The following is a 13,133-nucleotide window of genomic DNA, read 5'->3' on the forward strand; positions in this document are numbered from 1 at the left end:
ACAACACAAAAATGAAAGAAAACATTCTAAAATATTGTGTTTTGTCCCATTTTCGTAAGGTAACTTCCTCGTCTCACAAAGTAGGGCGCACTGCCAGTAGCCATCAAGTTCATGACACCTGACTACTGATTGATAGCTAACGCTCTCCCTTCATTAAAAGATATCCACTACCTTTATGAAAGGCTTTCAAACCTCATTCTCCCTCCATTATACCTATGGCTTCGTCTTCTACCCGCCCAAGAAGTTCTAGAGGTTGCTTTACACTGTCCCCAAGTAGCCTCACCATTAGTGTGCCAAGAAGACCATGTAGTAGCATAAGCACTATCTCAATCTCAAACTCTCTCACTACAGATAATAGGTGGCAAGAGCAGAGGATAAGCAAAGGTTCTTGGGTTCTTATGCAGCCAAGAAGGAGAAAAAGCTCGAACGCAACAAACATATTTCGTTCTGCATGGAAAGAAAGAGTTCTGGATTTCAAAGTCGAGGTTGGTAAGAAGACTGTGAAAGAAGTCTTTGTTCAACATGTTTTCACTCACTCTGATGTGATTGCTAATGGTGGCGATGTCTCCATAGTGCATAGTCCACAGTGCAAATGTAAGTTAATTATTTATTACTCCTCTATAAGTGTTATCTTACATTTCAAATGTGAATCTGTTTTTTTCTTCTCTTATTACAAGTATATAATTAGGTTATATAGATGTTTGTATTTATTTCTATTCTCTTACATTCATAGATGTTTATCCTTCCTCATATGAGGAATGGGAGCCACTGGAGTGCATTATAGGTCTCATCTATGTGACCCATGTTCATATTGGAGTCTTGCAATATGCTGGAAGAACTAGCAAAAGCTTGACAGACGAGGGTATTTTCTTCTATGACCATTTCTACCAACTCAATCAAAGGAATCAGAGAGGAGTGTTGGTGAAGGTTCCACTACCAACTAACTGGAACTCCGTGGATGTTCCCGACACAACAATGAGTGAGGCATTGAGGAGCAGGCTCTATAGGGATGTTCAAAGGTCTCTTCGAAACTTTGTACCCACTAAATTGGTGAAACTTGCAAATTTCTATTCTGTTGGTCTTTTTGTTGAGTTATTTCATACCTGCAAAGTATATGTTGCTAAAACTATGCTGCTCTGCAAATCATTTGATTCCCTCTTGTGTGATAAGCTTCTTGATCGAGGGTGGTATGTGAAAGAAACAGATGGCATATGTTGCGAGATTTCTCTTGACACTTTCATTATCAAGTATATGCTTGCGACACAGACATTAATAATCTCCTTTTGATACAAGCGTTCTCACATTGTTGAAGGTTGCTATATGCCTATGGATCAAGAGGCAGCAAGTTTGGAAAACAATGTTGTCATAGACGTGGAAGTGGTGGAAAAAGACCTAAATTTTATGATAGTAATTACAATAAGGCAGCAATGCAATCTTTCGCAACTTTGACATGACATATTGGAGGAGACTGCCGACATTGAATCTGTAAACTTTTATTTCTTGCTGGGCGGACGAAGAGTAATCCAACGAAGGGAGAAGCATTTTTTCTGTGGAGATCTTTCTGGCCGTATTCAAATTTGTGCCCATGTAATCACCTCTGAATGGCTTCAACGAAATGTAACTTTTTTGACTAGTTTAATCTTAATATCAAGTGTTTGCTCAAGGCTCTCTCTCTCTCTCTCTCTCTCTCTCTCTCTCTCTCTCTCTCTCTCTCTCTCAGTATTCGAAACACATAGACAGGTAGACAATATCAATTTAAGGTATAAACAATGAATTACTAAGTACATTTGTAAGTACAAATTCCTATGTGGTCAATGGGCTTAAGTACATTGCTTGCAGGTATGGGATCAAAATGTCCTCTAGGTAAAAATCATGAAGATGCCCTTCAAATGAAGGTGGGGAAATAGTAGTGCCGGGTGGATTAAGTAAACCCTTATGTGGTGTGTCATCAATCAACAATGTATTGAGAGCATCGTAAGGCACATTGATCTGTTCAAAGGGCTTGTAGAAAAGTGGTACATTAGCTTTAGTTGGGTGGAAATGTCCCGCAATGGTATTACAATTTCTTTGACTATACACAAAATAAAAATCTAATCTCTGAATTTCAGCCAAATTGCAAACTATGGTAACAAGGGGATTCAGGTTTTGGGCCTACATTGAAGACCATATAGTAACCCTAAATTGTGGAATCAAAAAATTCAAAAATTCCTTTGTGCCTAGTTGAATTAATACTCTGACATTTCCCAAGTGAAAACTACGTAAATCGGAGAACTCTGTATGTACATTGTATGGCTGTCGTAGCAACAACAATCTATTGAGATCCAAGATAATCAGTCTATGCAATCATTGTGTGCATACATATAAGTAGTTAGAAACAAAATAGAGTATATTATTTAAGTACAATGGATACTACCGGAACAACCATATCTACTTGAAGCAAGAGTCCAAACTGGTCATTTCTAATGTTGACATTTTGTTGTTGAGTGGCGATGTTCCCTTCTGTATTGCAAAGGGTATCCACCTCTTGTGGTTGTGCAGTACATGACTCTTGTGTTTCCATTGTCGAATGGTTAACCTGTTTTGTTGTCTGTTCCTGGCCTTGATTTGCAATGTTGGCCTCCTCCTCTACATGGTCAAGACACTCTGTATCTTCTCTCGGCTCTGAAGAGCTCTTCACATTAGCAATTACAGGAGATTGGACTCCTTGATTTTGATCATGTGCTGGATCCTGTGCCACACTAATAGGCACTCCCTTATCCTCCTCTACTTGGCCTAGAACCTCTGTTGAATTCCTAAGCTCTGAGGAGCATTTTACATATGCATTTTCAGGGGCTTGGTCTACTTCACATTGATCAACCCCAACTTCGGATTCAACCGCTCCAACTGCAAACCATATCGATGTTTGTTCCTCTAATATGGGGTCAGATTTAGGGATTTGGTTTCCAGTGGTGGAAACTGACATGACTTCCATCACTGGTCATTGTTAAAGTTATCATATGGCCGTCGACAAAACTGACTTCTGCATCTAAAACTCTTGGGGTTGAAAGAGATAGTAGATGTTGAATCATTGAAGCGCGATACCTTTGTAAATATTCGAAGGTATAATTTTCCACAGTATTCTGCAAAATTAGGTTAACTTGTGGTCAAAACTTTAATTAATAATAGCACCAAGTTGGTCCAAACCATAGCAAGGAAATACCTTTGATATAAATGGATTCAAAGCAAAAAAACTCTGTAGTATGTACTCTGCATGGAGAAGACATCTCCAACTACAGGAATTTGGATCTGTATGATTAGTCACTTTGATAGCTTTAAGGATTGACTTGTAGAGTTCATGATTTCCACAAATCCTTCCATAGACATGAAGTAATCTTTTTACACATCTATGAATTATGAACGTTATTTGTTATTAACAATATCCAGGTCATCAACCATACCCCAAATAAACACTCAAGGTTTTATCAACACTCACACTCTTATCTCTGAATGTGTTTCTTGTATGGAGTTGATAGTCCATACCTCTTGTTTGTCCATTTCAATGCATACAAGGCTCCAATGATTATTTTCTTCGTATGGCAACACCAAAGTTGTGACCTGAAGCATTGGACATTTGACAAACCATCTCTCCAATGTGCCATGAGGGGTGTTTTTTATTCAGAGTGGCACAGACAACTGTGTATCTAAAATATATATTTCAGTATGGGTTTCTTGAGGGAGCTAGCTCTTTATTAAGCTACAATAAAAAACAAGGATTTAATTAGAGACCAAGTAAAAAAAAAAAAGGATCTTAAAGGTAGAGAAGAGCACTTACTTTAGGCATAAATAAACAATAGAGTCTATAATTTGTGCATTGGGATCTTTCAAAATCCCAATATCAACAGAATCCAGTGCTAATTGCCTAGTACCATCAGCAAGGGGAATGGTTGCTAACATTCCTTCTTTCATGGAATGAAAAAATATCATTGTTTATTTCATTTAAGTCTGTGCTAACTTGCCCATAATTTCTCCTCTGGACCTCTTCATCAGCAGCAACAGACTGTATCCTCTTTAATTTCTCTGCTTCTAGGTGACGTCTTTCTTCTTGCTCAGCTCTGGCTCTGGTGTTCACATCATAAGTAACCTCATGAATCTTAACCCCATGATCCCGGTGGTTTGGTGGTATTAGCAATATATCTTTCATTTTGGGATCAATAAACTCATTACAGATAAGGAGCTTATCATATCTCCAACGTACTCTCTTGAGAGTCTCACTGTCCTTGTCCATTATTGTCACCCGATGAGCATGAGCAGCAACAATGGTGATATCATTAAAATACTCCAGTAAAAAATCTTCTGCTGCTTGTTGAAGAAAGAGCAGGGCAACAACCTTCCATCTCATTGTACCAGCACATGCTTCCTCACAAATTTGCCTTACTGATCTTTGGAAAGGAAGTTTAGGGACACAAAGCTCAGTACATTTCTGAGCTTTTTTGATCTCCTTAAATAAATACATGTTTCTTTGAATATTCTTCATTCCTCGTCCCTTCAATATCTTCATTGGTTTACCTGAAGTTTTCTTCTTACTAACAGACCTTCCACATGCTTTGTTTGCAAGCCTTGGTCCTTTCCCTGCCTTCCTTGCTGTTGCCTTGGTTCTTGCCATTCCACTGGAAGAGAAAATGAAAAGGAGACCTCTCTCTCTCTCTCTCTCTCTCTCTCTCTCTCTCTCTCTCTCTCCAACTTTCTCCAAGTCAAGACACAAACACCCTACATGCTCTTACTTCTTGAGTCCGGATCGCTTCCCATTGAGGTCTTGGGCATGGAAAGGGTTGTGGGGTACATGCGTAAGACACAACGTAGCCCTTTGCATCGACTTCCTAGAATCGCATATGAAGCAAGTCAAAAGGTTCAAAAGACATGCAAGAGCAAAATACTAAGTTCGGGGTGGATGCTTGATATCAAGAAATGGTTTGGAAGATGGGATGCATGTCACTTGGTCAAGGATGCGTCGATCGACTCCCAAGTTAATGAGGCCTTCTTACAACGCCAATGTATCATGGCTTGGGAGAAATCTGGAGGTTCTCGCTTCAGTCATTACACCACACACGTTGCCCCAAACTACAAATCTCTCTTCTTCTCGGAACGAGGTAACCGAACCCATTCCTACATCCTTGAGCCCATCCCGTTGAGTGCGATCCGCACCATTGCCTCCATTCGTCTTAGCTCCCATTCTCTACGCTGCGAGACAGGACGTTGGGGCACTGGCGAGGAGTGTCATCGACTTTGCACCTTATGCCCTCGTCAAGTGCGAGAGAGTGAGTACCACACACTACTTGAGTGCTCAGCTTTTGACCACATTAGGTCCTCTTTTCCCCATATATTCAGCCATGAGCTCTCCCTACATACCTTCCTCTCCCAACCACGATGTGGACTCTCTATTGCGACGCTCATTTCAGCCATTTTTGAGCATCGAGAGTCACTTATGAACTCCACTCACACCACGTGACATGTTCATTTGGTCCCATAGGTCATATTTGACCTCCCAGGATGATAATAGAACTATCTATCTATCTATCTCTCTCTCTCTCTCTCTCTCTCTCTCTCTCCCCCTTTTTCTGTGGATCACAGCGTGCGGGCTCAGCTTTGAGATGGGCTAATAGCCTATTGCGCGTCCTGATCCACTAGTGGATGGAGAAAGATTTGAAGTCTAGTTCATGCCTTTTAGGCAACATGCCCAAATTTTATTGATGATGAAGTAGTGTGTAAAAGAGTGATCTTGAGATGTAGTACACTATCTCTCTCTCTCTCTCTCTCTCTCTCTCTCTCTCTCTCTCTCTCTCTCTCTCTCTCTCTCTCTCTCTCTTTGGATCACGGCGCGCGGGATCAGCTTTGAACCATGCTAATAGCCTATTGCGCATCGTGATCCACAAGAGGGTGGAGAAAATTTTGTATCTATTTCATGTCTTTTAAGCAACAAGACTCAACAATTTTGTAGTACAATCTCTCTCTCTCTCTCTCTCTCTCTCTCTCTCTCTCTCTCTCTCTCTCTCTCTCTCTCTGTATGGATCACGACACGCGGGCTCAAAACCAAGCAAAGAAAATAGTCCATCACGCACCGTGATCCGTTTTGTGACATCATTCTCATTATCTCTCTCCCTCTCTCTCTCTATCTCTCTCTCTCTCTCCCTCTCCCTCTCCCTATGTATCTTCCTCTTTCAAACCAAGCAAGCTTTCAAAAACACTATCTCTCACTCACTCTCTCTCTCTCTCTCTCTCTCTCTCTCTCTCGATCTCTCTCTTTCAAACCCAACATACAATCAGAAACTCTCTCTCTCTCTCTCTCTCTCTCTCTCTCTCTCTCTCTCTCTCTCTCTCTCTCTCTTCATCTTCAACAACCACTTTGGAAATACCTCTCTTGGTGGAATTCAAATGGAAGAAAATGTTTGAAGAAGCCTTGCGCCTTGGTTGCAGAGGCTGTCTCGACGGTAGGTCTCTCTCTCTCTCTCTCTCTCTCTCTCTCTCTCTCTCTCTCTCACACACACACACACACACACACACACACAGGTCGTCTATTTCGTTAGCTCTCTCTCTCTCTCTCTCTCTCTCTCTCTCTCGCAGAGGTCTTCTAGGTCGCCTTTTCTCTCTCTCTATCCCTCTCTCTTTCTATTTCATTCTCTCTCTCTCTCTCTCTCTGTCTCTCTCTCTCTCTCTCTCTCTCTCTCTCTCTCTCTCTCTTATCATGAATTCAAGTGTGCATTTGTTACTATAAATGTACACATATTTTTGGGTTGTTAAAAAGTACTTATTGTGGTCGTACTACCCATTTAATGCATGTCCTTGTAACACGTGTACGATATATTTGGGCTCGCTTTGTTAAAAACGCCAACAGTAATGTCTATTATTGCATTAAAGGGGAGAGAGAGAGAGAGAGAGAGAGAGAGAGAGAGAGAGAGAGAGAGAGAGAGAGAGAGAGAGAGAGAGAGAGAGAGAGAGAGAATAACTCGTGTGATCAAGCAAAATACAGACCTCAAGAGAGAGATAGAGGCTAGAGAGATAGAAAGAGGGAGAGAGAGAGTGAGAGAGAGACTTAAGAAGGCCTCTCCATCCTTCAAGTGCACAAATAAGAAGCTTGAAGACCCAAAAAAACATTCCCAATCCTGAACCTCTATTCCAACAGCAATGTCTAGTCCTGGGAAAGGTAAAAGTCAATCTCTTCACTTTCAGTTGGTCCATAGTTTAGTTGTGTCTAGGGATTGTGCTTCAAAATGTAAAACACGATCTCACAATTCACTAACCAACTTTGGATCACGACGCGCCAGTAATGTTATGGAGATTCGTTTATATACACCGTGCGCCGTGATCCTCTTCTGATATTTACAAAGGTTTTTTTTGAAGAATAATATTGTAGGTATTCCAATGCATGAAAGCCCGTTAAGTGGATCAGGGAGCGCCAGTAGAGTTGTGGACGTTAGTTTACATACTCCGCACGCCGTGATCCTCTTTTGATATTGTACAAACTTCTTTTTTGAAAAAAAATTTCTTTGATGTTTTGGTAGCTATTGTATTTTATGAAATCCCATTAAGTGGATCACCGCGCGCCTGTAGTAGCTGTGTTGGTTTTGGTCTATGTACTCTGCACGCCATGATCCACTTGTATGGATTTTGCTCTTCACAAATATAAAGCAGTTTTGCATTTTATCTATACTAATCATCTTATATTATAGTCTATATGATTAGTTGGAAATAACTGTGAGATACATAGCTATAGTTTGTTCAAAACTTATATGATCATTTGGTGCTCTCCTTCTTATTTATGTTTGATGAAACTTATATTTGTGAATATGAAATAAATGGCAGGATTAATATCACATAGGAGGAAGAGACAGAAAATAGATCCCGAGCGCATTGTTGGCCAAGCAAACCTTCCGAGAAGACTGCCGGAGCTGTTAAAAACATCAATGAAGAGGAATGTAGACTTCACAGAACCCATTGATATATCTGATGCTGCAGAGCCTGCCATGAGTTTGGAGGAGCCTGCCCTGAGTTTGGAGGAGCCTGCTCTAGGTTTGGAGGAGCCTGATATTGATCCATCTGTAGAAATGGAGTCCCCTTCTACTCCAAAATTTACTTTACCGAAATCCAAAAGAAAAAAGAGACAGTTATTTATGAAGACCCTACAGTGATTGATGAAAGGCTTTTAGATTTTGCAGTTTCGTGTAGGACTGGTGATAAGTTTGATTTGGTCTCCTGCATTTTTAATGCTCCATTTAATCTTGATGTGTTTATAGCTGAACAGAGTGAACACTTGAAGCTAGAATGAGAGAAGTTTGAGCTTCACACTCAAGATGGAAGGGTTAATGTTGGTGAAATGGTGGTAGTCCATTTAAAAGACCGTGATCCTAAAAGACAGTCTTATAAGAAGTATAATCGACTGCCTCTTATGTACAGGCCCCATTGGTGCAGCTTACATGAACGGGAGTGCAAGCTGATTCAAGAATCCTTTGGATTTCTAATATTTTTAAATGGATTATTTACAAGTCTTATGAAAGATACTAAGGAGGTCATGGAGGAACACGATTTACCAGCAGATGAAAAATAGAAAAAGAATGAGGAATATATTGAAGTGACAGAGATAGAGGAGTCCATTGATCTTGAAGAAGAAGCAAAAGAGGTGAAACGAAGCAATATTCTCTCAGTGAAACCTCAGATATCAAGCTACCTCTAGATGTGTCAGGTTTCAACGAGCGGAAAGCCACCTTAATGCTACCAGGAGTGCCAGAGTTTAAATTTGGAGATAGGTTATACATTGTCCTTCATGATATACAAAGTATTTTTTGTTTGCGGGAGGACTTTGCATTGGCCACTATCTCCAAGTATCAGGAGGAGAGGAATGGATTTGTTTCAGATGACAATAGTGATGAGGAGGAAATGGAGATCTCCAGTAACTTACAGGACTGCCTTAAACTCTGCTTTGAAAAGGCAGAAAATCATAAAGAAAGCCTGCCTGATGAAGCCACATTTCAAACTATTCAAAATAATATTAAGCCGTCAACTAGTAAATATGATATGGAGGATTGGTTTAAGCGACCAGCACAAGAGTCAACCGGATCAGTCAACCTATGGAAGGATGAAATTTTTTTGCAAGATGAGAGTTTTATGGTATGAAATCTTGCCCCCCCCCCCTCACACACACACACACACACATTCACAGACACACACATCTCCGTCTCTCTCTCTCTCTCTCTCTCTCTCACACACACACACACACACACACACACACACACACACACACACACACACACACACACACACACACACACACACACACAAACACTTCTTTTGTTTACAATCATGGATTGCTAAAAAGGACGACTTTCTTCGTCATCGAAGAAGACAGTTCCGTGGTAGGGATGCAGCTATCCTCGTCGACAAGGTTTTTGGGAGAGAATGTTTGGGTTACTCGCCAGGATATACTGGGGACCGTGCATCATATTACTATACATACACAACAATGGCATTATCTTTAGGGAAAGAAAACCCTAATGAACTCTTAGATTATGGCAAACATTTAATGATTAGATACAAGGGCGAGGTTCCAAATGATATTTTCAAATCATCAAAATGTTGATATAGGTTTTCAAGAGCACTTGAGTTGTTGAATGCGTCTGCTCGCTTTCTTTTTTGAAGTTGCAAATGTCTGATTGCCTGTACATACGGTTGCTGAAGAGGCCAATACTTGCTTTTGTTGCATGCGATGAATGGTTCTGCGATAAAACCACTAAAATAACTCCTTTAGACTGTTTGCCTTATTTCGAGAGCCTCCATGCTGTGTGTGTATGAGAAGTAGGCATTTCTAGCCATGTAATGAGACTTCTCCAGGCCCTGTGTGTTCCATATACCTGGATTCCCATACTTTTGGATGAAGTATGGCAAATGATTAAAAATAATGTGCTGCAAAACAAGAAATTTAGAAATTTAAACACAAACTTAGTACTAAGACTATCTGAGGTGCTTTGAATTTAGCATATAATGAGTGATTTGAGTGGCAGTCCATGCTATCTTGAAGGATTTTTTCAGTAGCTGAAGGTTCTATTTAAACTTGCTGAGATTATCCTGCGACCAATCATCATTCTCACACATTTGAAATAATATGTCAATGGAACGCCACACATCACCCTTTGCATTGCGAGTTGTTGGCTCTTGGTCTTTCACTGCTAAATGAATTTTTTTTCAGTGCATATACTCAACTTTGCTAATGTAGGTAGAGTGATATACTCTCCCTCGCTTTTTTAGCTTCACATCTTTCATACCTTGAGGTTTAGATAGAAAACAGCGTGCTTTGATCCCACCTATGGATGGTTTGTAGTGTACATCTTTCTCATTGGTTGACCTTTTTTTGTCCCGTTGTATTTTCACATTGCCCCCATGTAGACCAATATGTGACAAAACTAGTTCCAAAGCCTCTAGAGCGACTTGTCATTCAGATGACTTTTTGATTTTCCAAGCAAACCTAATCTACAGATATACCAACTTCTCTACAATTCGGCAGAGACCATGCATTGCACAAATATGGACATTAACAAGTGGTATATCCAGAACTAATCGGAAATTCGAGTCTTGATTTTGATGAATAGTAGCCTTTCGCCACCACTTTGGGTCCATATGCTCCATGCAATACAAGCATGGAGACTTTTCCATGGTAGCCATTCCACAATTATACATACACTTCAGTGTTTTGAGGTCACCTGCAAGATGCCATTGAACTTGAAAGTCTCCTCTCCCATCTATAGCCAATACCTCTCCTCGATTCATTTGCCTATCAATGATATCTGGAATAGGGGTTGATGGAACACCCAAAATAAAATGTCATGGTCTTCTTTCTTTACCTGCAAGATCAATCCTTATGAGATACGAAAAATAAATCTAAAATTTAGGTATAATAGAGGGCTTGCTAGAGCTGCAAAATTGGAGATAACTGGATTACCTGAAATGCACCAAGCCACCATATTTTTGTTTCTGTTTGAACACTGAAGTATGAAGGGTCATCAGTGGGACATTTGGAAAGGGCCCTATTCATTAATGTGATTGTAACTCGCTCTAGCTTCTTCTCTTTAAGAATCTCACACTCATCTAACTTCAAAACAAAATGTAGAATGCCACTTGTCTTTCGAATGTGATATTGTAGAACTCTACCATTCTAGTTTGCAACAAAGTGAGGTCCATGAAGATATTGTTGTACTCATCATAAGTGACAGTAGTTCCCTGTGAGCTATAAATATCTTGAATATGAAATGGACATCCAATGAAGTCTGTCTATTCATTATTGAGCTGTAGTCTTTCCTTCCAAACACTTGCAGCTCTTGGTAAAAGCTTAGACTTTATTCCCTTCTTCACAAACATGGAAGAGATAGACTCTTGAATAGCTGAGTAACCTCTTTTACTAACTCCAAGGGAGTCCAATGTACCCTGTATATGCTTGGCAGGCACTGCATTTTTGAAATGAATCTGTCACATCGACATCCCGTTCCAAAACCTTAAACTTTTTGTCATGTATGATATGCTTTGCAAGACCACTAGTTATCAATGGCTTTAGCTGCTTTCCTACATTGGCCTTCGGGTCTATGTTTTCTTTTTCTGGATAGATGGAATCTCTACAAAGAAAGCATAACTAACATAAACAAAAACTTAGATTAATTTAAGTTAATTAGATAGTTTACAATGCTCACCTCAATGCTTGGATTCTTTTCTTAAGGCCACCATAGCCTACCTTCAATGTTTCAAGATTCCGTAGTTTCTTCTTTCACACACGAGAGCCTAACATTGTCTCTTTGTTTTGTAATGACCATACCGTTGTTCGCAAAACCTGTGATTCTTGTGTGCGCTGCATTACAATCTTTTGGTCCTCATGATGCAAGTTTGAAAGTCTCTGAATCTCATTTTCTTGGTGCTTCACCATGTATTTATAAGTTTCTGATTTGTTGTTTAGAGCTTTACAGTAGCCAAGCAATCCATTGTCTCCATTACCTGCAAAGGTCAATAAGTTAGTGGGATTTAAAAATGTTGGGAAAGCATTTGTCATGGGATTCAATGGATAGAGTGAGCCTTTTGTCCAAATATCTAAGTGTTTTGCTCCCACTGCTATGAGTCTCTCTGTCATGATCGGTGTCACTTTGATGTTAGTTTTGCCTCGCTTACACAGTGGCGTATATTGGGGATCCAGGTCTATGTGTAGATGATAGAAGAGTCTTTTAAGAAGGACATTTTTGGGGGTGGAAGAAGAAGCCATGTATGCAACAGGGCAAGAAAGGGAGGATTTCTTTAAGGTCAGCGCACAAACAATGAGAGAGTAAGGAGAGAGCAGGTTTGGAAGGATACGTCCTATTTCCTTTACTCATACATTCCATGTACAGGAAACTCCTTCCAATTTTAGGACGTTCATTAAATGCAACTAAAAACGATTTATTCTTCAATCATGACGGCCGTTATGACACTGTTGCAAGAATCTAATTGTAAGTACACTTTTTGAATGGTTATTCCAAGTTTAAATTGCTTTTATCACACCTATTTTCTAGAGAGAGAAAGTCAAAATTCTATTTTTCTTTAGAAGGCCCTCCAAATGACCTCTGAAATTTCCTAATGTCACGGGGGTCCTCAAAAAGACTTGGGCATTCATGTGATGTGGATAGAGAAGCACGTCTTCTAGGTGGTGCTTTGGCTGACATTGCGATTGTGCAAATAGCAGGCATGCATTGCTTCCTCCTCACCCTCACCATGCAATTGAGGGGTTTTGATGCATGTTTATCATGTATTCCATAACCATTTCCATGCCCATAACCTCAAGTAGAAGAGATCCTAAGCCAAGAAGTAGGGGCATATACGGTGTTTGTGTCTTAATTTAGAGAAAATTTGTAAGAAAATGATTTTAGACATTGTCAAAATCCTTTCAATCAGAATTTGAGATGCTCCAGTCTCACACTTTAACTCGATAAAGAAGAACCGATGTTACTAGTGTGTCAAAAAGGTGCTTTTTAAGAACCTACATTTGACATCTCCAACATTACACATGCTCTAAAATGCATAGTATTCTCTCTTCCCAGATTCCAAATGATGCAGAGTACATTGATTCACTCATGATTGGCCGGTATCTCAAATCC

At 40.0% G+C, this 13,133-nt stretch overlaps 1 protein-coding gene across 1 annotated transcript; it reads left to right on the top strand.

The window, feature by feature from the left end:
- Positions 1-215: 215 nt before the first annotated feature.
- Positions 216-1,287, top strand: LOC147460667 (uncharacterized). Its single transcript, XM_086503724.1, has 2 exons — positions 216-594; positions 734-1,287. Exons 1-2 carry the CDS (start codon positions 216-218, stop codon positions 1,285-1,287), a joined length of 933 nt encoding a protein of 310 aa, XP_086359850.1.
- Positions 1,288-13,133: the final 11,846 nt, after the last annotated feature.

This window comes from Adiantum capillus-veneris, chromosome 3 (assembly GCF_014529385.1).
Source record: "Adiantum capillus-veneris isolate H3 chromosome 3, ASM1452938v2, whole genome shotgun sequence".
In the NCBI taxonomy this organism is placed as follows: domain Eukaryota; kingdom Viridiplantae; phylum Streptophyta; class Polypodiopsida; order Polypodiales; family Pteridaceae; genus Adiantum; species Adiantum capillus-veneris.

Excerpts from the sequence above, each read along its gene's own strand:
- LOC147460667 (XM_086503724.1), top strand. The coding sequence starts at position 216 with ATGGCTTCGTCTTCTACCCGCCCAAGAAGTTCTAGAGGTTGCTTTACA. Across the intron at positions 595-733 it reads GCATAGTCCACAGTGCAAAT|ATGTTTATCCTTCCTCATAT; the intron begins GTAAGTTAATTA and ends TTACATTCATAG.